Source organism: Xenopus laevis, chromosome 1S (genome assembly GCF_017654675.1).
Source record: "Xenopus laevis strain J_2021 chromosome 1S, Xenopus_laevis_v10.1, whole genome shotgun sequence".
Lineage (NCBI taxonomy): Eukaryota > Metazoa > Chordata > Amphibia > Anura > Pipidae > Xenopus > Xenopus laevis.
The window spans coordinates 172,355,194-172,382,353 of NC_054372.1; the positions used below are offsets into that span (position 1 = coordinate 172,355,194).

General features: G+C 38.5%; 1 protein-coding gene across 1 annotated transcript in view; it reads right to left on the reverse strand.

The window, feature by feature from the left end:
* Positions 1-20,593: 20,593 nt before the first annotated feature.
* LOC121399513 (ankyrin repeat domain-containing protein 31-like) overlaps positions 20,594-27,160 on the reverse strand; it is a 29,992-nt gene continuing 23,425 nt past the window's right edge. The window contains exons 8-10 of the mRNA XM_041580506.1: positions 26,344-26,428; positions 23,442-23,526; positions 20,594-21,617 (exon numbers count right to left, since the gene is read on the reverse strand). Coding sequence (XP_041436440.1) covers positions 20,648-21,617; positions 23,442-23,526; positions 26,344-26,428 — 1,140 coding nt within the window. The 3' untranslated portion in view covers positions 20,594-20,647. The remainder of the gene's footprint in view (positions 21,618-23,441; positions 23,527-26,343; positions 26,429-27,160) is intronic.

Below are 27,160 nucleotides of genomic sequence, written 5' to 3' on the forward strand. Positions count from 1 at the left end.
AAACGGGGTAAAAATCTACTAGTGAGAGCCAATAACAAAGCACATTATTCGAAACCACATTTTGGGGCACATTTACTAAGGGTCGAATATCGAGGGTTAATAAACCCTCGAATTCGACCCTCGAAGTAAAATCCTTCGAATATCGAATTCAAAGGATTTTAGCGCAAATACTAAGATTGAATAAAAATCGTTCAAACGAACGATAAAATCCTTCGAATCGATCGATTCAAACGATTTTAAGCGATCGATCGAAGGATTTTTTTTTCAATCATAAAAAAAGCTTAGAAAAGTGATGGAGAAGGTCCCCATAGGCTAACATTGTACCTCGGTAGGTTTAAACTGCCGAAGTATGAAGTCAAAGTTTTTTTTAAAGAGACAGTACTTCGATTATCGAATGGTCGAATAGTCGAACAATTTTTACTTTGAATCGTTCGAATCGAAGTCGAAGGTCATAGAAGCCTATTCGATGGTCAAAGTACCCAAAAAAATAGTTTTTTTCATTCGAATCCTTCACTCGAGCTTAGTAAATGTGCCCCTTTTTGTCTAATCTGCAGCGGGGCAATTACAGATGTTATAATTGCTCAGTGTGCAATATTATGATACAAGGGACAACTTTCTCACATCCACGGTCATTACAAAGATTTGAGATTAAAAACAGAATAACATGCCAGTCTACACATGTAAGAAACACAAAGATCGATTCTTGAAACATAAAAGTGTCATCAAAATTGGGAAGGAAACCACCCCTCTGGTATCACATTGCAAGGAATATAATCACAATGTATCATCCCTGAGATTAATGGGAATTGATCAAATAACTTCTTCCGGGGGTGGCATTGATAAAAATACTTTACTTTTGAGGAGAGAGGCTGAATGGATTTTACGTATTGACACTGTAACTCCCATGGGATTAAATGATTCATTGAATCTGTCCTGCTCTTTGCAAACCAGATAATCACAATATCATGGTCTATGTTCATCTTATGGAAATGCTATAAGACTCCAATTACCCTCCGGGTATGTATGACTGTTTTTTGTTTATATGTGTTATTATGTGTTAAGAAATAGTGCTGTATATTTTTTGATATAATTTTTGATTAATATGCTTATAATTTATTTTCTGTTATAGGGGTTACTTCCCCAAAATGTACTGATGTTCCCTTTGAGAAATTCTGTCTGAGACCATGGACTACATGAAGCTTATCGATACATATGACAATTTGTATCATCTTTCCAGAAATATCATCTTATGTGTTTATATCAGGGATCCCCAACCTTTTTAAACCATGAGCCACATTCAAATGTAAAAAGAGTTGGGGAGCAACAGAAGCATAAAAAGGTTCCTTGGGGTGCCAAATAAGGGCTGTGATTGGCTATTTGGTAGTCCCTATGTGGACTGGCAGCCTACAAGAGGCTCTACTTGGCACTATACTTAGTTTTTATGTAATTAAAATTAGCTTTCAAGCTCGGAATTCAAAAATAAGCACCTGCTTTTAGGACCCTGAGAGAGCAACATGTTGCTCATGAGCTACTGGTTGGGGATCACTGGTCTATATTATATGTTATAGTGTCTACGTAATTCTTAATTGAACTTTGCTTCATGTCACGTCCCCTTAGCCTTATACACACGACCACTTCCGCATTGTGGAACGCATTGCGTTCCAGGACATATCCCATAATGCAATTGGATTTGTTTGCCCATACTAAGAAGCGGAAGTGATGTCACACCCATTGAAACACTTGTGTGTTCATCGCTACGGATCAAAAGACATAAGGAGATATTCCCCACAATGTTGAAATGTTATTTTATGAGTTCAAATTAGCCCACATATAATTGATTTGATTCTGACTCTATGCAATGGCCTCTTAGCCCTTTACAGACAATCACTTCCACATTGTGGAACGCACTTGTGTTGCGGGAGACATTCCATAATGCAATTAGTGCTAATGCGCACGTGTTCCTAACGATATGAACCATAAGACACAAGGTATTTAACCGAGCTGAATACGTATTTCTTTCTGGCTTTTTTTTATGATTTATGTGCCCCTGATGAAGACCTGTTTTGGTCGAAACGCGTAGGGCCACATGTTGTAACTGGCATGTAATACATTTTCTTTTTTTGTGCGATCCTTATTTTTCTTTCATTAGTGCACCCTGAAGACTTGGGTGATGCACTGGCTAATCCCTCATTTGCGGTGGTTTCACATGAATACTGATTATTTGCTTCATTCCCTTCAGTTACCACCAGAGGAGAAAAGCCAGTTACACCAGTCCCTCTTTATCACATGTACCACTATGTGGAGTCACACAATCACAAAGGGTTATCATTACGGGTTGTTATTATTACAGGTATGGGATCTGTTATCCAGAAAGCTCTGAATTACAGAAGGCTATCTCCCATAAACTCCTTTTTAAGCAAATAATTCTAATTTTTAAAAATGATTTCCTTTTTCTCTGTAATAATAAAACATTAACTTGTACTGGAATCCAAACCAAGATTCAATCATTTTAGGTTTATTTAATGTTCAAATTATTATTTTAGTAGATTTAAGGTATGGTAATTTAAATTATGGAAATATCCCTTATCCGGAAAACCCCAAGTTTCATGCATTTTGAGTAAAAAGTCCCATACCTATAGTAATAATAATTATTATAAAGTGTCAACATATTTAGCAAAGATATTTTTTTTCTTGGTATGATAAGAGTGGAGGTTTAACTAGCATTAAAACACCATTTTCATAATGCACATGGTATATAACTATGGCATAACATCACATAACTTACTCTGTAAGATGACTTTCTACCTAGGCATAACTAAATACATCTTGTATTGGCTAAAATGTGATAGTTTTTATAAAAAACCTGACTGTATGCAGTGAAATTCCCTCTTCATTTACTTGCACTGACTGCTGAAGATAGGAAACTATTTTCAGGGGGGAAGGACTTCCCAGAACTCAAGTAGCTTTTTTTGTTTCCCTGTAGAACAGCCGGCGACCTGTAGAGATTCATATCTGCAGCAGTCAGAGCAAGTAAATGAAGGGGGATTTTCACTGCGTACAGTCAGGTTTATTATAAAAACTATACACATTTTTTAATTGAAGTATATTGGGGATAGGTTTCTTTTTCAGTTAATAAAGTAAAACTGGATTTTATTTTTGCCTTTACATCCTCTTTAATGTTTCCAACTTCAGCTGCAGGGACAAAGACCATGGAGCCAGATTTAAACAGATAAACTGGGATTCTATTTGGAAGATTTTTTTGCTGCAGCTATGGGTTCTGAAGAGTTGAAGAAAGTTTGTATTAAACAATACAAAAACTATAAAATCCACATTAGATTACATGACAACACAGGACCAGTACAGTCTGCTGTCTCTGCTTCTTTGGCAGATATTATTTGACTTTTCCTGTTTTGATAATTTATGCCGATTCCTAACCTCCTAACTGAAGCCCAGACCACACTGAGCATGTGCATGGTCTTGCAAAGACGTTTAACAAATTTACAAAATGGTGACCCCCTGTGGCCAACTTTGAAAGCATAAATCATTCGTTTTATTAGGCTTGTGGTGCAGTATACAAAATACAGCATGTCTAGCATTATTCTATTTTAGACCTTAGTTCCCATTTAAAGGTGATTTAAACACAAAAATAAATGTTGCCTAATAGAAGAAAATATAACTGGAAGCTACTTTTCAATATAGTCATTACTAATTTCCAGTAAAGTTATTTGTAAATATAATTGCAATAGAAAACAGTGTTTGTCACTTTCTCTACTTCAAACTTTCCAAAATAATGTTGCAAAAGTCAGCTATCCTTCAGCAAATATAGGTGATTAAATTGTTTTGAAAGGAGCTCCCAGTGCAGAGAATAAAACATGACAGGCAGATCATGCTTTCGGTATTAGTAGCATATACAAATATCTTTTTAAGAGCAATGTCAGAGGTAGCAGTTTGTCACCCAAGGCCATAAATACTTTGTAATGCAGAAAAATGGTGTTTGCCGCTTTATTGCGGGAAATTGCTTTCTTCCTCATTTCCCACAATGTGTACTACATGTGGTGACCCATTCTTCTAAATTACAAGATATTTGCAAGTGCTTTGTTGCCTGTGAAAGAAAAAAGTTATGCGTATGCCATTGTCATTAACTGCCGAAAATGTGTAATTCATGTACTGTATACTGCAAAGTTACTTAAAATTACATTTTCTTTCATTAGGCAAAATGTTGTACATTATGTTTTGGGCTTCTGTACCAGCCCAAGGCATCCACAGACTTTTAGCATGGAAAATCTGTGTCTCCAAAGTTTCCCCAGTAGCTCCCCATCTTCTTTGTGCTGCTATCAGTTACTGAGCTTAGGGGCCCACTCACAATATACTGTACACATAGAATATAAATGTCACCGTATACGGCTGATTAGTAATTAATACAGATAATAACTACATGGCAGCTCAGAAACCAGTGCAATTAGCATCAAAATGTAATAATCAGCCCTGTAGCATCAGCTTTTATTATATGCCAACTTCAATTTCTGCTAGATAATTAGCGACGACCCCTAAGCTTAGCTTCTCAACAGCTGCTCGGAGCCCACTGAGCATGTGAGTGTCACAGACAATTTCCAAGATGGTGTCCCCCTGTGACAAGTTTGAAGTCCTGGATCATTGCTGCTATTGAGAAGCTATAACTTTTGGCTGGTGCAATAAGTTCAGTATATAAAATATTGCATTTTTGGCCATATTCACTTCTAGGGTTTAGTTCTCCTTAAAGAGGCCTCTGTGTGTGCTAATTATAGAAGAGCTGACTTTGCAACTATGCTTCTGAATACATGAGTGCTCAAAGCTTGCTGCACTTTATTCTACAGGTTTCCATTGCCCTGAAATGTAGTACAAATACATTTAGCGTGCTGAGCAGGGTAAATCGTAAAGAAATAAGGCAGACTGTGCCCGTTTTTGCACTTTGCACCCTGCCTTGCACATCCTAATTACCCTCTACATTTTAAATTCAACAGAATGTGTACTTTCCAAAAATATATACTAAAAACATGCTAATATTTAATATCAATATATATATAATATTAAAACAATAGGCAAAAAAAAGCATGTTCAGCACAAGCCTTATTTATTACACTCAATATGAACATGGGTGTAATTTGGCCCTTTCAGCTTCAGCCACTGCTCAAACACAAGCGCCCTCCAACCCCCCCCCCCCCCCCACACACACACACACTTTTGTTTATCTTGCTCCAATCTGAACCAGGGAGAAGGTAAAGGCGCAGTGCCCAGTGTGGGCAAAAGATCGTGGTCAGTGTGGCCCATCAAGTTTTTTTCCAGGAGTCCCGTCAGCCCAATCCAAACCTGGACCCTTTAAATACTTGTGCCAGATTCCAGAAGGTTTCTAGTTCACTGCAGAAATTATAGGAATGTGACACTCTGATACAGGCACATCCAGGATGTTGCGATTTCCTGATTCAGTTGAAATACTGCCATTATTGAGGAAGGGATAATGTAATGAAAGGCAATGTAGTTTTACTGTCCATAAAATTCAATATAAAACAAATTATGTTTATTGCTTTATATGTTTATTGTTTCATAGTTACTGAACAGATTTAAAGACTTTATAAATATCAAAAGGAGAACAGTAAACTGTGCTCGTTGTTTTAAATAAATACAGTTGAAAAATCATGAAAAAAAGACGTTTTTACAAATAGATATGGTTTTCTACGAAACTCAACTAAAACATAACTAAAGATCTTATTAAGCACATTAAATTGCCCGCACTGTTAGCTCCGTCCACCCTCGTGATGTAGCCAAGAAGCAACGGTGAAGCTGCTACACAGTTTGATTGCTGACTTGTAAGATACTTGAGTCTCATCTGCCATGACTAATATTGGAGGGTGTACTGTAATGGGAATTTCTTATTTTTAAATGAAGGTCACTGTAAAATGTGGAGGAATACAACTTCTCTGTATCAAACATGGGGGCTCATTGTGAAGAAAAATAGCTTGGCAGTTTGAATATTGCACTTTATACATAATGCTTCATTCCTAAATATGTTTTTTTGTTTCTTTATAGCTAGAAGGGGGAATTTTTATTTGCACTTCCTAATGAGGTCTGGTCTGGGCCTTAAAGAGCCAATATACACCAAGCTGTGACTCCTAAACATAAAAACTGTTTATTTACCTATTTTGTATTATGAATATTGTAAATGTGAATGCAAGCTTTGTAAAAAATAAAACTTTTTTTTCTTCCATTAAAATTTGTCAGCTTTGGTACATTCTGAATGTACATAATGGTAATGATAGGTGTATATCCTTCCAAGGCATAGAACATGTTAGATTAGATAGGAGAAAACGGGATTTGGAGAAACTTATTAATAAAAGAGAAACATGGTGGATGTTTACTTTAGAAACAGAGAAACCAATTGGTTTAAATAAAGATTGGGAGATCAAATATTATATTGAATAAGGAAATGTATGAAGCTTGTAATAGGATAAATGAAAAAATAAATATCTGGCTACAGCTTTTACCCACAACGTGTAATCCATTAATCCCCAAAAGAGAAAAAACATACATGGAACTAAAAAGTTTTTTTTCTTTTATAGCCTGTGATGGTTTTAATAATCTTAGCAGATATAGGTACGGAATATAGATGTGCAGATATATCTTGTTATATGTGTAATATACCTTTAAGAATCACATAGTGTGCATTTTCTGTAATTAAGGTTTGCTATAAAGTTGTATCTTGTAAAAAATCTGTTACACTCTGAGGAAGTGCCGTAGGGCATGAAACGCGTCAGTGGTGATCACCATGCACTGTAGCAAAGCTGACAAATTTTAATGGAACAAATAAAGTTTTATATATTATAATTTTGAAATCGTGTCAAACATATCCGTATTCATGATGTAAGAAGTAGTTCCATAGTCAGGAACCCGGATAATAGAACACGTGAAGTCCGAGGCCAATCGGCGATCCCTCACACTGATGTGAATTTTTTTTTGTAAAAAATAAAACTGGAAATTTTTAAAAAAAGAGTTAAAAAAAAGAGCCAATATACATCTATGTTCAACATGAGCTAAATAAAATGGGCTTATTTGGAAAATGTATTGTTCTTATACTTTCAATTACAATATTTTTATTCTGTTATGAAAACTCAATTGAAATCAGTGCTTCCAGCTGCTGGAATGACAGATAATGACCATTGTATTATGAGTGCCTTATCCTAATTGCTGTCTGTGTCTCAGGATTACAGATAAGGCTTCGGGCAAACAGAATTTCTCCATTGCTCATGCTTCCTATAATTCAAGTAAATAGAAACCCCAAAAATGCTCAAATGTGTATATCAATGACATGAGGCCTGCTGGGGTGGAGTATCTGGGCACTTCTGTGCCATAGGCCTTATCTGTATGTTCTGACACAGGCAGAAGAGAGAGGATTTAACTATTACAATGCCATACCATTTCTCCTCCACCAAAGAGAAATTGAACATGAAAAAAGAAAGTGGCTTCAACTTAACCTTCTGCACTGTTAGGATTTGTTATGAAAACCCAAGAGCCAAGGAGCTTTGGGCTGTAAATAAAACATTCCTGTGCAGGTTAGGGTGACTAGCAGGATCAAATTGTTCTAAGGCAGCTTAAAGACCACCCTTGAATAGAATATTAAGTGACTCTTTCACCTTTTTGCACTTCCCTCAGCCTTGCTTCTATGATTGGGTGTGAATTAGGTATAGATCAGAAAAAAGCCTTGCACTTCCGAATATACAGGTTAGTTAAGGTCTGATTTGGGTTATAATTCTGATCTGCATTTGCTATTGTATTTCTGCATTCAGAGATCTGTTCTATTCATTCAGTCATGGTGTTTAGGATATAAAGAAAACAAGCAATCATGGAGAGCCAGTGGGGATGGGGTAGTTGGATCTGAAGCGGATGGCGACAGAGAGACTGTCTTTAGCAGAAAGAGAAACAGGAACAGGCAATAATAGAAAAAGAAAAACAACATGCTTAGATTAAATAAACTAAGCCATAAACCTTCCTCTAGTCCCTTTCGTGACAAATTATTCCATGTAATACCTATTTGAACACTTCTGTAAACAATTTCACCTTATTTTAACAATCACCAGCCCTGTTCTGTAACTGCAAACTACCGAACCAAAAGTCAGATATTCATTGTATATCTGTGTAATGGAAATAACATAAGAGCCCAGTTTTGTAGGGAAATCTGAAGGTATTGTGGCATATCACACAGTATATTACTACAAGCCACACAAACTCTAACAATAGTTATTTTGGATTTTCTACTGCTAGCAATGAAATGCATACAGTATTAATATTAAACATACAGGTGCCACAGTAAGAAAACAAGTAGAAGAATGATTACTCAGATATCTAAGCTATCAGAATCAATAAAGTGTTTCCAGTACTGGTCCATTATGTGGCATGGTAGAAACTCTTTGTTATCGAAGATTAAAATATCCTTCAGCCCAAACACCTGAAGTGATTCTTTCTGTGAAGTGGGGATCACACTGGGCAAAGCTACAAAACAAACACATGTACGTTATTATATTACTCCAAAGAACAGAACAACCTATGTATTGTTACTGGTGATTTAAATTGTACGCCTTTATATTCAATACGGTCCAGGTTAAACCTAACCAGGTTACATTGCCCTAGGGCAGTATGGAAGTCAACATAATTACAATACACAATCCCTTCTAGTCCAAACAAAGAACCTCCAACTTGGGGAACCTCAAAATAATTAAAAGAGTGTTTTGAAAATAAGGGATTTCAGGGGCATACAAATTAGAATATTGGTTCCTGTGATGCTAGGGCTACCACTGTATCCTTATTTTTATATAGGTTTCTAAAAAGGGCAATCTTCTTAAAACTTAGGCTGTGCTAAATGATTTGGCCATGGATCTGGTTCATTTCTAGTTATTCCTTTGAGGCATTTATTTAAATAGACTACACTATTATATGAACATAAGAAAATAACATTCTGGAAACACTAAAAAGCTATTAATTTGCCTCTGTATTTGGCACATACTCAGGTAAGTGTAAGCTTATCACGTTCCTGAAATGCAAACTCATGTGTTTCTGCGTGTGCCGTGGAGTGGCTCCGGGTGCTGACACAGCCAGCATCGGACTGGGGGTTGTTGGGCTCACCGGGGGCCACTGCACCGATAGGGGCCCCCTGCTCAAGCCTCAAAGCCACCTCTGTCCTGCTGCATACTTTTTTCATGTCTGCATGTTTCCTGTGTGGGGAGGTCACAAAGGAGCCCCAGAGTGCAGGTTGGGGAGAGCAGATCTGGGCCGGAGGGGCCCACTAGAGCTGGGGCCCACTGGGTTTTTTCCCAATTAGAACAATTTGGCCCAGTCCGACCCTGGACACAGAAGAGCGCTATTTCAAGTGTAGGGACCACTATCGGACTGGCCCACAGGGATACCAGGAAAACTCCCGGTGGGGCCAGGTGTCAGTGGGCCCTCATGCTGCTAAACGTTCTATGAGAACAAAGAGGCTAAATAGATGGAATAATTGATTATAGTATGTAAAGAAAACAGACTAGGAGAATAGAGGTTGATTGAGGAGATGAAGAATATTAGTACTGAGAGTGGGCCCCTGGTCTAAGGTTATTTGGTGGGCCCCTGGTGTCCAATGGTGTACACTGGTAGGGACTGATTCTTGGTCTGTTTATACGCAGGCTGAGAATCAGCTCAATGTGGCCGTAGCGTAAGCCAAGTAAAAGATGACAATAATTTGTCATGACCAAGGCAAAATATAGGATAAATAAAACCACAGTGCCATTCAATATTTAGATCCAATTGTCCCCCACCTTCAGTTATCTCTGGAAAACTTTCCCCTTCTATAAGATAAAGCAAATGTTTAGCTAAGTCCTGCAAAAAAAAATTCTCTTCTTGGACAGGTCATATAACCATATTTGTATTTGGCCAAATTCAGTTGTCCAGCTCTTTAAAGTCACATAACTTTAATGGTTCAGATTCAGTTTGGATAAACACTTGCGATTCAGTCAAAAATGATTCATGCAAAAATGCTAGGATTTGGCTGAATCTTAGTTATCATCACTAGCCCAGGTCCTTCTCACAGACACGGAAACACCACAAAGTTGTCAGGGGGCCTAGCAGCTCTCAGAGGGAAGTTGAAGTCTAACGGCCACAGGATTGACAATCTCCACGATGGAGAATAGGCCAACAAATTTTGGACCCAACTTGGATGAAGGTACTCTTAGGCGAATGTTCCTAGTAGATAACCATACTTTGTCACCAACTCTGTATAGAGGAGAAGACCTGCGTCTGCGATCAGCAAAAGTCTTATGCACAAGAGCATGCTTTTCCAAACTTGATTTGGTTGCAGCCCAAATAGCAGACATATGGGTGGCATGATCGTCTGCAGCAGGGACTTCAGACAATACAAAGTCTTGAGGAAAGGCTTGAGGATGCTGCCCGTACACAGTCATAAACGAAGACCTTCCAGTGGAAGTGTGGCAAGCATTATTATGAGCGAATTCTGCCCACGGGAGGAGATCAGACCAATCATCCTGGCAAAGGGAAACATGATTCCCCAAGAATTGCTCCAAAGGCTTGATTCACCCGCTCCGCTGCCCCATTGGTTTGGGGATGATAGGCAGAGGAAAACTGAAGAGTGATACCTAAGTCTTTACGGAAGGAGCACTAGAACTTAGCTGTGAATTGAGATCCCCTGTCAGAGACTATCTCAGTCGGGAAGCCATGCAATCGAAAAATAAATTGGATGAAGAGCTGGGATAGCTCTACCGCTGACGGAAGTTTCCACAATGGGATGAAATGTGCCATCTTGCTGAAGAGGTCAATAATTACCCAGATCATAGTGTTCCCTCTTGAGGTGTAGGTTCTACAATTAAGTCCATTGCTAATAATAGTACAGGCAGCAACAAAGTCTTTATGGATAGTTAGCCACCAGACTAGGCATTGTAACAGCTCAAGAGTCTTTTCAGGACCAGGATGTCCAGCTTGCTTGGAACAATGAGTCTGTTGTAGGATGGGTAGACGAAGCTCAGAGGCCATCCCAATGGGTGTATCAGCAGGAGTGGAAGACAGACCCAACAGTATTTGCTCAGCAAACTAAAGAAAAAGGGAAGCAATCATCTTGGCAGGAGGAATAATTGGTTCTTGTCTTTCAGGGAGACGACCTACTGCAGTGAAACTTTGGGATAGAACATCAGATTTGTAGGCAGGGTGATAGGTCAGAATGAAATTGAAGCAAGAAAAGAAGAGAGCCCACCTTGCCTGTCGGGATTCAACCTCTTGATAGATTGTATGAATTCTAAGTTTTTGTGGTCAGTATAGATAGTGACTAGGATTGAAGATCCTTCAAGAAGATGATGCCACTCCTCAAGAGCAAGCTTTACTGCCAAGAGTTCACGATTCCCACATCGTAATTCTGCTCTGCTGGAGAGAACTTCTTGGAAAAGTAAGCACAAGGATGTAGTTTGCCATCAGCTGGATGTCTTTGGGATAGGATAGTGCCAGCTCCAACTTCAGAAGCATCCACCTCAATGAGAAAGGGTAAGACCGGATCTGGATGACGGAGGACAGAGACAGAGGTGAAAGCATCCTTCAGGAACTGAAAAGCTTCAACAGCTGAGGGGGGCCATGAGTTGGGTTTACCCCCTTTTCGGATGAGTGCAAGAATATGCACAATGCGATAGTCGAACCCCTTAATAAACTGTCGGTTATAATTGGCGAACCCAATGAATCTTTGTATCGCCTTGGTACTCAACGGAATAGGCCACTCTTGAATTGCCGACACTTTGGCAGGATCCAGCTCGAAACCCTCTGGGGAGATGATGTAGCCTAGAAAAGGGATCTTGGACACTTTGAAGACACATTTCTCCAGCTTGGCAAAGAGAGAGTTCTTCCTCAGACGAGAGAGTATCTCCTTCACCTGGGAGCGATGACTTTCTAGGTCCTTGGAGAAGATTAGTATGTCATCTAGATATACGACCACAGGGGCATTACAGAAGCCGAAGGGCATTACAAGGTATTCAACCTCTGGGAGGCATGGTTCCAGGAAGGAGATCGACTGGGCAGTCGTAGGGAAGATGAGGAGGGAGTAATTCTGCAGACCTTTTACAGAAGATATCAGAAAATTCCTTGTAGAAGAATGGCAGAGTTTTCAGATCTGTCGAAGAGATATCCACCCGCTGGAGTGGATTAGCAGGAAGACAGTGCTGTTGACAGAATGGGCTCCAATGAGAGATCTGCCCAGAGGACCAATGAATGGTGGGGTTATGAAGCAAAGCCAGGGTAGACCAAGACGACAGGAACAGAAGGGCAGGAAATAATCAGGAACGATAACTTTTCTTTATGCAAAGTCCCAACATGCACAGGCAATTCCCCTTGTCATCATGGAGATATACTCGGACGTAAGAGGCCTGTCGTCAATAGCCATAACCCGAAGGGGAGTAGACAATGGATACAGGGGATCATTCATATATTTGGCAAAAAAAGCATCCATGAAATTCCCGGCAGCCCCAGAATCGATGAAGGCAGAGTCGACAATAGTCTTGGTGGCCAGCAAATCTGTAAGGGCAGAAGAAACCTGTGAGAGTCCCCCTGAAACTTAGGGGATACACCTCCCACATGTGTCACCCCGATTTACCTTGGGGAATAGTACCCTTAGGCTTCACAGGACAGGCATTGGCAAAATGAGATTGTCCACCACAGTACAGATAGGCCAGCCAAACGTCTTCAAAGTCTTTCTTGCTCGGAGAGATGAGACCTTCCAACTTGCATAGGCTCCTCCATAGGAGTATTGGAAGGCTACAGAGAAGGTGCCGGTGACAGAGGTCTTTGGAAGCGTGGTGCATAGGTTGGAATCTCTTACTGCGTTCTTTGTCAACTTGATGCTCTCTAAGACGAGTATCCATTTTAATGGTAAGAGCAGTCAGATCCGCCAGCAATTCAGGAAGCTCCCTGGAGACAAGGTCATTTTTAAGTCGAGTTGACAGACCTTGGTAGAACACAACCTTGTATGCCTCATCATTCCAGAAGGTCTCTGCCATTAAGGTTCTAAAGTCAATAGCGTACTCACTGGCACTGTGGATTCCCTGCCGGAGTTGCAGGAGCTGAGAAGAGGCATCTTCCATGTGGGATGCCAATCCGCATAGCGCTCGTCCGACATCGGGTGTAGCTTCCTCAGTGGGGTCCATGGCCCAAGTATAATGTCAGGGGGCCTAATGGCTCCGAAAGGAAGTAGTCCGGACCAAGGAGGAAGCCCAGGAGCAGAAGTCCAAGTCGTGGTAGCCAAAGGGTTAATCAGGAGTCATAGTCAGGTCACAGGCAAGAGTTCACAAGGCAGGCAGCGAAGGGTCAAAATCCAGAACAGGCAGGAGTCAAGAAACAGGGATATACAGCAGACTAAACACCCAGGTTCAATAGCATATACTTGGGCAATGATACAGTGTTTGAGGCGCCCTTTTATTCAAACTTTGGCGCCAGTCGATCATGTCATTGCGCCTGCATCACCGTGCCGCATCCACCTGGGCGGCATGGGCTACGCCGGGAGAATACGTGCCTCTGTGCGCTCACGGCGGCGTTACTGACAAAAGTTAGCACCCTGATACTTACAGTTCATCATCACAGTATCACACTATAGGCTCTGTCATATATATCAAAAACAGTTTCAGCACATTTCTTTGCCTAACAGACAGGGTACCAAGCACACCATGTGACAGGTGTGTACTTACCTACTGCCTGGCGGTTTGAGGGAGGCTGTAGCAATTCTTTAGTTGTAAGGTCTTTTAGAAAAATAAAACTTTTGAGTTCTTTTTCACAATAGGTAACCTAGAAAATTGAAAACATTATCTTTGCGTGAAATAGTAACTCATTTAAAACAAACTAAAATTTAAAAAAGGGCATGATCAAAGAGAAGGTTCATGGTGATACATCCAGACCACAGGCCTCCATCTGTTTCACCCTTTTCCAGATATTTTGTCATGGTCAGGTGCCAAAAAGATATATGTCAGCTATAATATGACAGCTGAATGAACCAACTAGTGGTTGTAGCAGTACAGACAGTTTACTCTCCATGTCTTATAAAGCATATGTTTTTATAACAGTAATGATTTTATAAGATGCAGCTTTTTGCAGAATGTAACAGCTAAAATGCGGAACCCAATAACTCATGCCAGCAGGACAGGAAATTAATTCAGTTATAAATGAATTAGGTAATGAGTTATTAAAGGGCATGTAAAGTCTAAAATAGAATAAGGCTAGAAATGCTGTATTTTGTATACTAAATATAAACATGAACTTACTGCACCACAAGCCTAATCAAACAAATGATTTATATTCAAAGTTGGCTACAGGGGGTCACCATCTTGTAGCTTTGTTAAACATCTTTGCAGGACCAAGACTGTGCACATGCTCCGTGTGGTCTGGGCTGCTAAGGGATCGTCATAAACAAAGCTGCTTGAGTTCTGCATGGCTGGGAAGTAAGGTGGGGGCTCCCCTGCTGTTCATAAGTATGATTGTTTCCCTGCTCAGCAGTTAGGGACCATCTGACAATTCCTATCCACAGCAGTAAATGAAGGGAGAATTTCACTGCATACAGTCAGGTTTCTTATAAAAACGGTACACATTTTTTAATTAAAGTATATTGGAGACAGGTTTCTTTTTCAAGAAAGTAAAAATTGGATTTTATTTTTTTGCCTTTACATGCCCTTTAAGAGGGATATAATTGAGTTGAAGAGAGAGTGCAGAGACGTGCAACTAAACTGGTTAGAGGGTAGACTGTCAATGTTGTTGGGGTTGTTTTCTCTGGAAAAAAGACGCCTGAGAGATGACATGATTATCCCTTCAGACTAGAGGAAAAGAATTTTCATTTGAAGCAGTGTAGGTGGTTCTTCACAGTGAGGTTGTGGAATGCACTGCCGGGTGATGTTGTGAAGGCCAATTCTGTTAATGCCTTTAAGAATGGCTTGGATGATTTCTTGGACAAGCATAATATCCAAGGCTATTGTGATATTAAATCCAAAGTTAGTGTATGAGTATATATAGTTTATGTGAGTGTATGCAGGGGTCAGTGTGTGTGTGTATGGATGCTGAGTTTCATTTGGTGGGGTTAAACTTGAAGGACTTTGGTCTTTTTTCAACCCAATCTAACTATGTAACTATATTATGTATGTTCAAAAATGATTATGTATATGTACATAATATAATCCATAAAAACTGATAAACCATTCACAGTATAATAAATTATAATACACAACAACCACAAGAGCTTAAGCAGTGCTTCGTTATGTCATCAGTTTATAATGAGGGCTTTGTGGTGTCTTTTTGTCACATGACTCATTTTAAACTTTTGTACTCTTTGTTGTAAAATATGAAGGTATTAGGAGTCACTCTGAGTTCCATGGTCTGTATTAAAGCACCTCTAATGGTCATGGAATTCCATAGTGGTATCTAATACCCTTAGATTTTACAATAAGGGGACCATTAGATATGCAACACTATCAGTCATGATTATAACAGTCTCTGCAGACATAAGAAGCTGTAATATTACACGGCTTTGAAGGGGAATATTTAATATAGAACAAAAAACAGACAGACCTTGCTGATTACATGCTGCCAGCTGATTGAAATTCCTAGAATTGATTTTACCCACAGAGTTAAATCACAAAAGATCATACCAGTACAGTCCTTTATCCTGCCATCTGCCAAAAGACTGGCTTTGTGACTATATTTCTAGAGCAATGGAAAAAAAAATTAGATATTAAAAGCACACATACCAGAGCTGGTGGTAATCCTAGAATTGCATCACTGCATATTGTTCCACCTTTGCCCCACTCCAGCCATTAACCACACTGTAGAGAGTTATTATATCATGATATCATTGTCAAAATAAAAAAAGCATAAATATTTCACTTCATGTGTATATGCAATATTTAAATTATATAAATTAGGAAAGGAAAACATCTAGCTCAGTGAGATATATATCCAAATGTTTTTATGATTCAAGTGTCCCCCCACTGATTTGGTGAAATCTATATATAATTATAATAAATGAATCTTAGCAGAGAATTGGAGGATACAACACTTCAAGCTAGTCCATTTAGGTTATGGAAAATGTATTCTAAAGATACCTTTACTAGTCCTGTTTCGGATTGTCTCAAATGTAATGAGACTAATGTATCTCTTTTCCATTATCTATGGTCTTGCCCAAAGATAAGTATATTTTGGAGGGAGGTCACTTGAACAATTGAACAGATTGAAAATAAGAATAAAATTGTCTCCAGGTTTTGCTTTATTGAATCTAGCTAATAATAAACTTTCTTCCAATTCTGAGCTAAACCCTATTTCTGAAAGAAAGACATTGACAACTCTGTTTTGGCTGCTTCCAGGAAAGCTTTATTTAATTATTGGCTACAAAAAAAGCCCCCCTCGGTTTCAGACATAATTTCTTACCTGAATCAACTTACTTTTCAGGAAGCCTTAGAAGCCATAACAAAAGGGAATGGTTCCAAAGAGTCCTTTAGACTTATATGGCCTCCTTATTTTGAGGTCTGCGACTCCAATACTAAAGGTCAAATTTCTCGTTTCCTTTGAATGTAAAATGAATGACTACTGGGCAAGCCGACTTTCCCGAAAACAATGGGCTTTTTCTTTGTTTTCTTTTTACATACACTTGCTATTAGTTAGTTTTTCTATTAAATGTTAATTAATGTCATACATTTTTGCTATGCTATTATACCAATTACAGCACATCCTCTATGTCTGCATGGCATTTGCAATGTTGATTTCTCTTGTTTATGTGAAAATCAAATAAAATATTTTAAATTATTTTTATGATCGCTAATGCTCTTCTGTTCAGATATAAGTTATTGTGACGGGAATGATAGAACTGAGCAGAGGAGCTGCAAGAGATGCCTCTTGAATCCGAAAATTAAACATTTGTTGTTCTGTATGGCCCCTGCCTATAGCACATTCACTATACAAGACACAAAAACTGAATATCATGAAATCTAAAAAATGGAATTACTGTAAATTGCAAAAGTTACCAGCTATGTGCACATACCCATCATTATTGGGAAAAGAGCCCAAGTTTGCTGTAAAAATAAACTTAATAAAACAGAACATATGAAGCCTTTTATTTGTCTACTTTTGCACATCACCCTACCATTTATAAGCCACTAACTTTATCAAAGGCTGTTTATACCTTGGCCTTGATGTCTAATAACTCCTGTATCATTTTTGTATAGAAAAAAAGTATTAAAAAAAGAGTATTTTCCATTAAATTACAAATGCAGAGAATTAATTTTTATGTTTTAGAAAATGATTTTCCCTTTATGTTACTGCCAATACCACTATTTCCTCCGTAAAAGCTTTTATCCCACCATTCACCCCATAAATCCAAACCTACACCCAAAATTTTGTTGTGAGAAATGTAAATGTCATAGATGTGATTTGTCTTGGGTTGCATACAGTATATTGCTGCTCCCGGTTAAGGTGGCCATAGACGCAAAGATCCTATCGTACGAATTGAGGATTCGTACGATTTTCGGACCGTGTGTGGTGAGTGCCGACATTTTTCATCCGGCGGAGATCGGTCGTTTGGTCGATCGGACAGGTTTGATTTTGTCCCGCCAGAGCCCATTGCGCATCATAATCGGATTGTACGGCCGAACGTTCAGATTACCCCCGATATAGCCTATTAGTGGCATATCGGGGAAAGATCCGCTCGTTTGGCGATGTCGCCAAACGAGCGGATCTTTGCGTCTAGGGCCACCTTTAATATCAACTTGACCCTGTGGCAGGATTTCTGCTCCTTCGTAGGCCAAGCTTCCAAATTGCTTCTAGTAGCTCTATAAAAGAACTAATAAGAATATGTAATGAGAACAACACACAGCACTAATTTAACATGCAAAAGAGACTGGAAGTCTATTGGGATACTGTGATCCAGTTTTCTGCTCTTCGGAGATCACGTCACATGTTCTGTTAATTTTTTTTTCTCGCTAGAACAATAATTGTACACTCCCCATGACGGCATCCCTTTAATGCAGAGTACATGTCTTACATATGGTGCTCACTGTATATACTACTGTATTTAATTTTCTCTCTCCTTATCATTCCTTCACTGTGCCTATAATTTATTTTGGTGGTAAAATTATATTAGTGAGCAGTTCTGTATATTGCAAATAATGCAATGGAATAATTACAATGGATATTAATTATCAGTTGTTTTTTTTGCAGCCAAAAATTTGGTCAGATTTACTCTGCAGTCCGCAGTGAAACAGGGGTCCCGGCATAAGGAAAAACTATATTCTTAGTGATCAGCAGTTCTGTATATTGAAAAAAAGGCAATGGAATAATTACACTGGATATTAATTACCAGTCTTTTTTTGCAACCAAAAATTTGGTCAGATTTACTATGCAGTCTGCAGTGAGATGGGAGTCTCGGCATAAGGAGTTTACGCTGCAAATTACCATTAAGCAGTCCAGACCATTTAGGCACTACTAATAAAGAAAATAAAAGTGCATTTAACACTGGAAAGTCATTCCAGCCCTCCAGTCATTCCAGTGTAAATAAGAACTTGGGTGTCTCTCCAGCAATTGCTTCTTTCAAATGCACACATGAACTGTGACCTATGGTGCAGTAGAGAGGGATTCTTTTTTCACGATGTGCCAGTATAGCAAAAAATACTGCTGACTTTATTGCAACATAATTTCTTGACATGGTGCATAGTACAGCAAACTGCACAGGAACACCATACATTACACCGAATGCATGAATGAAGCAAAAAATTCACTAAAGTGCAAATTCGCCAATGTGACGTAATTTCGTTACTTGGCCGATTTACTAACGGGCTCTGGTGTAAATGCGCTAGTGAAGTGGACCTACTCTAGCGCTACTTTGCACCCTTACGCCAGGCGAAGTTGCACTATGGCGAAGCGACGTAACTACGGTAATTCACTAACTTGCACATTTTACTGAACGTTACCTCTTGCGCCAGACTTGTCTTTGCCACCCCAGACCAGGCGAAGTGCAATAGAGTAGATAGGGCTTGCTTCAAAAAAAGTTTACATTTTTTCTATGTCCCAAAAAACACTGGCGTCTTTTACTTTTTTAGGCTGAAAGAGATCGTAATTTTTTTCGGGGTACCCCCCTACATTTCCAAACATATGGCACCTAAACTATACTGTGGGCACATGTATAGGCCAAAATAACAACTCTATTTTATTTTATGATTTTTTTCCAGGCTTGTGTAGTGTTATGTATTTGCTGCTACATATACGTCCATTGTACTTTAACTTGGCGCCGTATGCAAATTAGGCATCGCTAGCGTAACTTCCCTTTGCTTGACGAATTAATGCTAGCGCAACTTCGCTACCTTTCGCCTCCCTGAGCGCAACTGCGGATTTTAGTGAATTAGCGGCGCCCTGGCGAAGTGCGGTGAAGTCGTCAATAGCATATTTTCGCCACTTAGTGAATTTGCCCCTATGATGGAGCATAGTGGGCTCAAGATGGTGCAACATGCTGCAGAGAAACACTACTGGCTACAAGGGTAAACAAAAATTTAAGCTTGTTTCATTTTATCCTTAAAGGAGAAGGAAAGCTGCCAAAGTAGATTATTGACAATAGATTAGCCACAATAGTGAAAGCTATAACACTATATTTATTCTGCAAAATGCTTTACCATACCTCAATAAACATCACTAGAAGCCCTCTCTCTGTTTGTTTAGGATAGCAGCTGCAATATTAGCTTGGTGTGACATCACTTCCTGCCTGAGTATCTCCCTGCTCACACATAGCTTTGCGATTACAGCAGGGAAGAGAGGAGGGAGGGGGGAAAAGGGAAGGGGGAGAGAGGAGCAAACTGAGCATGCTCAAGCCCTAGCCCTGGAGGTTTATGCTGAAAACATGGTCTGATACAGAAACCCATGTGTACACAATAGAAGGAAAGAAATGCAGTGTTCCTTTTGACAGAGGACTCAGAGCAGCATTAATTTGAGGGTTTACTGATGTATTTACTGTATATAGACCTTTCTCATAAAGCTTACTTAAAGTGGACCCATCACCCAGACATAAAATTCTGTATAATAAAAGTCCTTTTTAAATTAAATATGAAATCCAATTTCTTTTTTTTATTAAAGCATTCATAGCTGTTGTAAACGCATTTAAAAATATCAGCTGTCAATCAAATATTGTCTGCCCCTCCTCTATGCCAGTGGCATAGAGGCGGGGCAGACAATTACTTTCACTTTCCATTCAGCACTTCCTAGATGTCACTGCTCTCCCTGCATTCCCCCAGCTCTCTTAACGATTTAATTGTGTAACCAGGGCATGGGGATGGACATTGGGTCCCTGTCCCCTCGTGCACAAACAAGATTCTGAGATGATACAAGGCTTCTCTTAATAACAAGTTCCACAAAATGGCTCCTTCCTGGTTGCTATATTTATGAGTTCCCAGACTGATGGAAACAATATTCAAATAATTTATACAGTGTAATTAAAGTTCATTTTGCTTGACTAACATGATAAAATAGGATTTGGAATAATTTTGTTTGGGTGACGGGTCCCCTTTAATTCGAACCTTTCTTTCTCCTTCTAAGAATACAATTCTATTTATAAATGCAATACAGAACACTACGCTATATCTTTATCTTAAAAGGTCACTACCTGTATTTTGAACTCTAAGACGTTTTCTCCTGGCTTCAATGTTCCAGCATTTATAAGCTTTTTTAAGTGAATTTTTCTAATCCTTCCTTTTGATGCTCCCCTTGCATGACTGCTTGCAGCTGATAGGTTCTCAGATCTCTGAGAAGGAGTGTTTTGGATAGATGCAACATGGCTTGTGGGTGCTTTATCCATCATCCTTTGATGCGGTTTCCCTATGCTTGTTAAGTTGTCCACAGAAGACACTGATGTATTTTCTTTCTGCTGGGAGACCATGTCAGTATAATAAATCTTTGAATGTTGGCCTGCATGAGGCATCTGGCAACTATCTCTGACTGAAGGAGGATCATTGTTTTGGACAACAGTTCTGCCTGTGCTGGTTAAAGGTCCAGGATTAGGAGACATGGATACTGTATTTGTAAAATCTAAATGCTCATTTGTCTCATTCTGCGGGTTGGCAGTGTTGTGGTTAGAAGATGAGTACTCTAGACCTAAAAAGGCTGGCTTTTCTTTGAATGCTAATTTTGAAATGCAGTTTTCTGTTCTTCTTTCTGCAGTGAAAACATTGGCAGGATTGCCTCCTGCATCACTTATCTCTGGATTCCCAGTGAATCTCATAAATATGTCTTGGACTGTGCTATTTTCCAAGTCTGGTGATCCAGATATAGCTGGTACCACACTAGTCATGGAGCTTCCATTAGCAATGTTGGCTTTCGGCCCTGCACTAACTGAACATACTGCAGGGATCTGATTCCTTCCAGGAGACAGATTACAGGAATGCAGACATGAGCTTTCCTCTGATCTATATACAACTGATTTCTTACTTTGCTTATGGGCAGTTATTTTTTGATCCACTTCCTTTTGCTGGCAAACAACTTGCTGAAGTATCTTCTGCCTCCCTGCCAGATTTGTTACCTTCTCTGTTAAGATCCCTTGTTTAAATGAATCAACAGAAGCCCTTATGGAGAGAAAAACAGATGCCAATATTAATAGAGTGTTGTTACTATCTTTTTCATACATCTATGACAATATCCTTTTCTGTCTAAAGTAAAATATTTACTTCAAAATGTACTGTATGTGTTTTTCTGCATAATCCGCATAATATTTAATAATACCCAATCCCTACACCTTTCAGTTGATCAACATATATGTCCATTAATATTTTACTAATGTAACATCCTACCTGGATTTGAACCAGCGACCTGCTGGTTACTACGCAGTCTGTTGTACCTCTGCACTATAGTAATAGAAAAGAAGCCTTTGGTATCCTTGCATTTTCCATGGCTGATTTCATCTGCTGTTAATTTGGCAACAGTTGCTTAGTGTTTACCATCAACCAGCCTATATAACCCCTGCTCTGTACTCACCCACTGCCTGTTATAAGTCAAGCTTGCTTGTTTATAGGTGCTCTGAATCCTGTTGTTGTTTCCTGCTTCCCTGGTCCTGTTCGCTGTGTTGTTTCTTGGTTTTAACCCTGAGTTGTTCCTGACTTAAAATTTTTAACAATTCTGTCTAACTATGCGGTAGATTTATCAAAGAGTGAAGTTAGAGATTTCCACAGTCCGCAGAGTGAAATACCGCCTCTCTCCATTCATTTCTATGGGATTTTTAAAGGCGTATTTATCCAATGGTGAACTTTCACTATCACCTTTTGATAAATACGCTGGTTTATTAAAATTTCTTTAGAAAGTGAGAACATCCTTCATTCTGAATTCTAACAATTAAAAGGCAAAAATGAATGGTAATAGTTGCTTAGAATAGTCCCATCGATACTATTCCATTCCAAGACATAATGAATTAATTTAAACATAAACTTTAATTACCTAAATTTCTTGATGTAGCTTATTATCAGACATGAATGAGACAAATATTTCAGGGTCCCATTCTAAAGAATGGTTTACTTAGAGCAGCGATCCCCAACCTTTTGGACCCGCGGGCAACATTCAGAAGTAAAAGGAGTTGGGGAGCAACACTAGCATGAAAAATGTTCTTGGGGTGCCAAAGAAAGTGCTGTGATTGGCCATTTGGTAGCCCCTATGTGGATTGTCAACCTACATTGAGGCTCTGTTTGGCAGTACACCTGGTATTTATACAACCAAAACTTGCCTCCAAGCCTGGAATTCAAAAATAAGCACCTGCTTTGAGGCCAGTGTTAGCAACATCCAAGGGGTTGGAGAGCAACATGTTGCTCATGAGCTACTGCTTGGGGATCACTGTACTGTATGTACAAGTGGCACATATTGGTGTTTACTGTCAGATCTCTTCATCAAACACCAAAAAGAATCTTCATGTTAATTCACTAAAAGGAATAATTCCTGGTTTTTAATAGCACGGGTGACCATGCTATTAACACAAATGTGTTAATACAAATTAACACAAATGTCTTCTCCAATGGTTTTCACCCTGTACTATACAATTGCATGTTTTCCTTTTACAGTTAGTAGGAATGCACCTAATTTAAGAATCGGTTTGGGGTTTGGCCTTTTTCAGCAGGATTAGGATTCAGAAGAATCAAAGTGCTGGGCTGAATCCTTAGAATCGCGTGACTTTCTGCCACACAAACAAGCACATGCTTCTCTTTAACCCTTCCTAGTCTTGATTTGCATATTCAAATTAGGGTTCAGATTTGGTGCAGTATTTGGCTGAATCTTTCATGAAGTATTCAGGATTTGTACCAGAAATGTGTATTCAGTGCATCCCTAGCACAGAAGACGCAGATGTTTTGTGTTGACCTTTAAGTAAGAATAAATTAAATTAAAAGTGACCACCAAAGATGGTTTACCTGTACTTTTTTGCAAGAATATCCCTTTCATCCTTCTGCATGGTAACTACATCATTCAAAATATCTTGAATAAGGCACATTTCTTCTGTAAATAGATAGCAGAATTCATTATTATTGTGCTCATTGTTTTAATTCCACCGGATCTAGCCAGTTTGAATTCTGGCAAAAGTATAGGTATTATTAAATCCAATGTCATTATCATGTAGTCAAGTATTGTAAATACATTATCACTACTATCTATCACTACTAGGAACACTATCACTATTTCTTATTTAAGTACAGTTAGTTGTATCCTTTATTTCACATATATTTGAAAACTTTACACATAGCACTCAAGCATTAAATTTATATTGGATATCAACTCCAACTATAAAGCCAATAACAAATTACCTTTCTATAGAAATAAAGAGCCAATGTAATAATACTGGAGGGGACAAAACAACCAGTGGGAAACCTAGTTGGGGAACCACAGATGAGCTATACAAACAGTGAAGTGGAAAATCTGGACAACCCATAGTCACATATTTCTTGAGCCTAAAACATAGACTGACTCAGTCTATGACTGGGTGCATTGCCATCTAGACTAGATAGTTATTGCATAACATTAGGTTATGTATACCAGTCAACAAAATATGAATGAAAAATTTAACCATCAGATAATTTATATGAGAATAATGTTCCTATTAAAGAATTGTACCCAATTGTCATATACAGATCAATAAAAATATTGCCCTTTTACATCTTTTTCACCATTATGTGATGTTCACTCACTGATACTTGGACAAACTAAAAGAAAAAGACAGAAATCTGTCCCAACGTTGGTTGGTGTAACCCAGGGGTCCCCAAACTTTATTAACTATGAGCAACATTCTGATGTAAAAAGAGTTGGGGAGCAACATGAAAAATGTTCCTGGGGTGCCAAACAAGGACTGTGATTGGTTATTTGGTAGCCCCTATGTGGACTGGCAGCCTACAGGAGGCTCTATTTGGCAGTACACATCATTTTTTATGCAACTAAAACTTGCCTTCACGCCTGGAATTCAGAAATGATCACCTGCTTTGGGGCCACTGGGAGCAACATCCTAGGGGTTGGTGAGCAACATGTTGCTCACAAACTGCTGGTTGGGGACCACTGGTGTAACCTACCTTGTATTTGTGTGTGTGCGTATATCAGTAAATGGATTTACCAAATCAGTAGAAAATTATTTGTGCCCTAATAAAGTAATCAAGAGTCATGGTTGGGCAAAATACGACAAAGAAAAAGTTTGTTTTTGAGTTGGTCAGATCTGCTAGGTCTATCGCCCTTCCTGTTTTTTCATATCCCTGTCAATGATAAATCCCATGAGATCCTGGTAAATTAGGGGGAAACCAGGTTATCCACTTGTGTTATTGGTAGTTAATATAGCTATTGGACTATAAGTAATGAAGAATTGGAGATCTTTACCATCCTTTTGTATTAATGTTACACGCAAATTGAATATTGATTGGGGGCTCTTTCAAGAATCTTGTTAAAAACATTGATAATAATTTACAGGAGTTTTCATGTATAAAGAAGAGGCATTTGTTTAAACAGTCTGATGCTCCACTTGACTTAATTTATCAGTTTAGTGGAGAGTCATGTCAGACTGTGGTAGCCATGTCAGAGTGTTCGACCTTTAAGCGCTGCTAGGATGGCGGGATTAAAAAAATAATGCACCCCTTCTTTACTAGGGGTCATACTAGGACACAATGCTAAAAGTGAGGGACAACACGAGACTCCATAAATGTTTTATAATAGAGGTATATAAGGCCATCGGGCCCAAAGCATTTGGACCTGATAAAAAACATTTACAGCACTTCTTCCGCCTCAATCTAGTTAGGAAGTCTCTTTTCTCCAGCAACTGAGAGGGTAGATGATGAAATAAAGTTGCATCTCAGTATTAGAGCTGCTTATGTGTAAAAGCTGCTGTAATAATTTTAAAACACTCATCTCCTTCTCAAAAAACAATATTAACTTCAAATATGATAAAATAACATATTTATTGCACTTAAAGAGTATTAGGCCACATTCGATGAGATAACTTTATTTTATGGTTTATCACGTGAAAACTTAAAGGGGTGGTTCATCTTTAAGGTAACTTTTATTATGTTATAGAATGGTAAATTTGATGCATCTTTTCAATCCGTTTTCATTTTTTTTATAGTTTAATAGTTATTTGCCTTTTTCTTCTAACTCTTTGCAGCTTTCAAATGCCAAAAGCCTTATAAAAACAAATGCTCTCTAAAGCTACAAATGTAGTTATTGTTACTTTTTATTACTGATCCTTCGATTCAGGCCTCTCCTATTCATATTCCAGTCTTTTATTCAAATCAATGCATGGTTGCTAGGGTAATTTAGACCCTAGTTACCAGATTGATTAAGATGCAAATTGAAGAGCTGCTGAATAAAAAGCTAAATAACTCAAAAACCAATTGCAAATTGTCTCAGAATATCACTCTCTACATCATACTTAAAGTTATCCCAAAGGTGAACAACCCCTTTAAGGCAGAGATCCAATTTGAGGAAAAATGTTTTCCAAATTAAGTTCCATTTTTTCCCCATAAACTTTAATAGAATTTTCATATGAGCTTTTCTTATTAAATTAATTCTGGCCCAGTATGTACTAAGTATTTTAGTTCATATTTGGACCAAGCAACCTCCTTGTGCACAAAGTTGTGTGAAATCTCTCAAAAAAGATTGTGTAGCTAAATAAGGAATTAAATGCAAGGTGATATTGATGCACCTCCAGGACATTTCCTTCCATTAATTCATAATATCTGGGTAACATTTTCCAAGATTCTTGGTACCATAATTCTACTACTGAGCAGGAACAATAACTAAAGAGGGGTACAGTGGCCAAGATCTATGTGAATTCCACTTTACCTGCATCTAATGGTGTCATACTTTCTTTCAACAAGAGTTTTCTTTGTCTGTTTTTTGTGTCTTCTAAAGTGTCCAGGACAGACTGCTACTAAAAAAAAGAGCAAACATTCTGTATATACCATAACAATATGGCTCTGCTTGCTAACACACTAAAACAAATTTTTTTGGACTTTATGTAGCAAATAATATTGATTAATTGACAAAAAAAAATCATACCCATATTTTAGCCTAACCATGCTGACTAAAATAAGTGTGCACTCTACAAATGTGTGTGTTTGTAAGGCAGGAAAAAGGAATAGCACTTTAAATATATATATTAAAATATCTGACCATCAGATAGATTATAACATGATAACTCTATAAAGCTTCTGATTTTTTGGTTTATACAAATCAGTGTGATATGAGTACAGCATACCTTTAAGGGGCACATTTACTAAGGGTCGAATATCAAGGGTTAATTAACCCTCGATATTCGACCGTTGAAGTAAAATCCTTCAACTTTGAATATCGAAGTCAAAGGATTTACCGCAATTCCTGCGAAGGATCGAAATCCATCGAACAAATGATTTTCCTTTGATCCCAAATTAGCTAGAAAGCCTATGGGGACCTTCCCCATAGGCTAACATTGATGTTCGGTAGATTTTAGATGGCGAAGTAGGTGGTCAAAGTTTTTTTTTAAAGAGACAGTACTTCGACTATAGAATGGTCGAATAGTCGAACGATTTTTAGTTCGAATTGTTCGATTCGAAGTCGTAGTTGAAGGTCGAAGTAGCCAATTTGATGGTCGAAGTAGCCAAAAAAATACTTTGAAATTCGA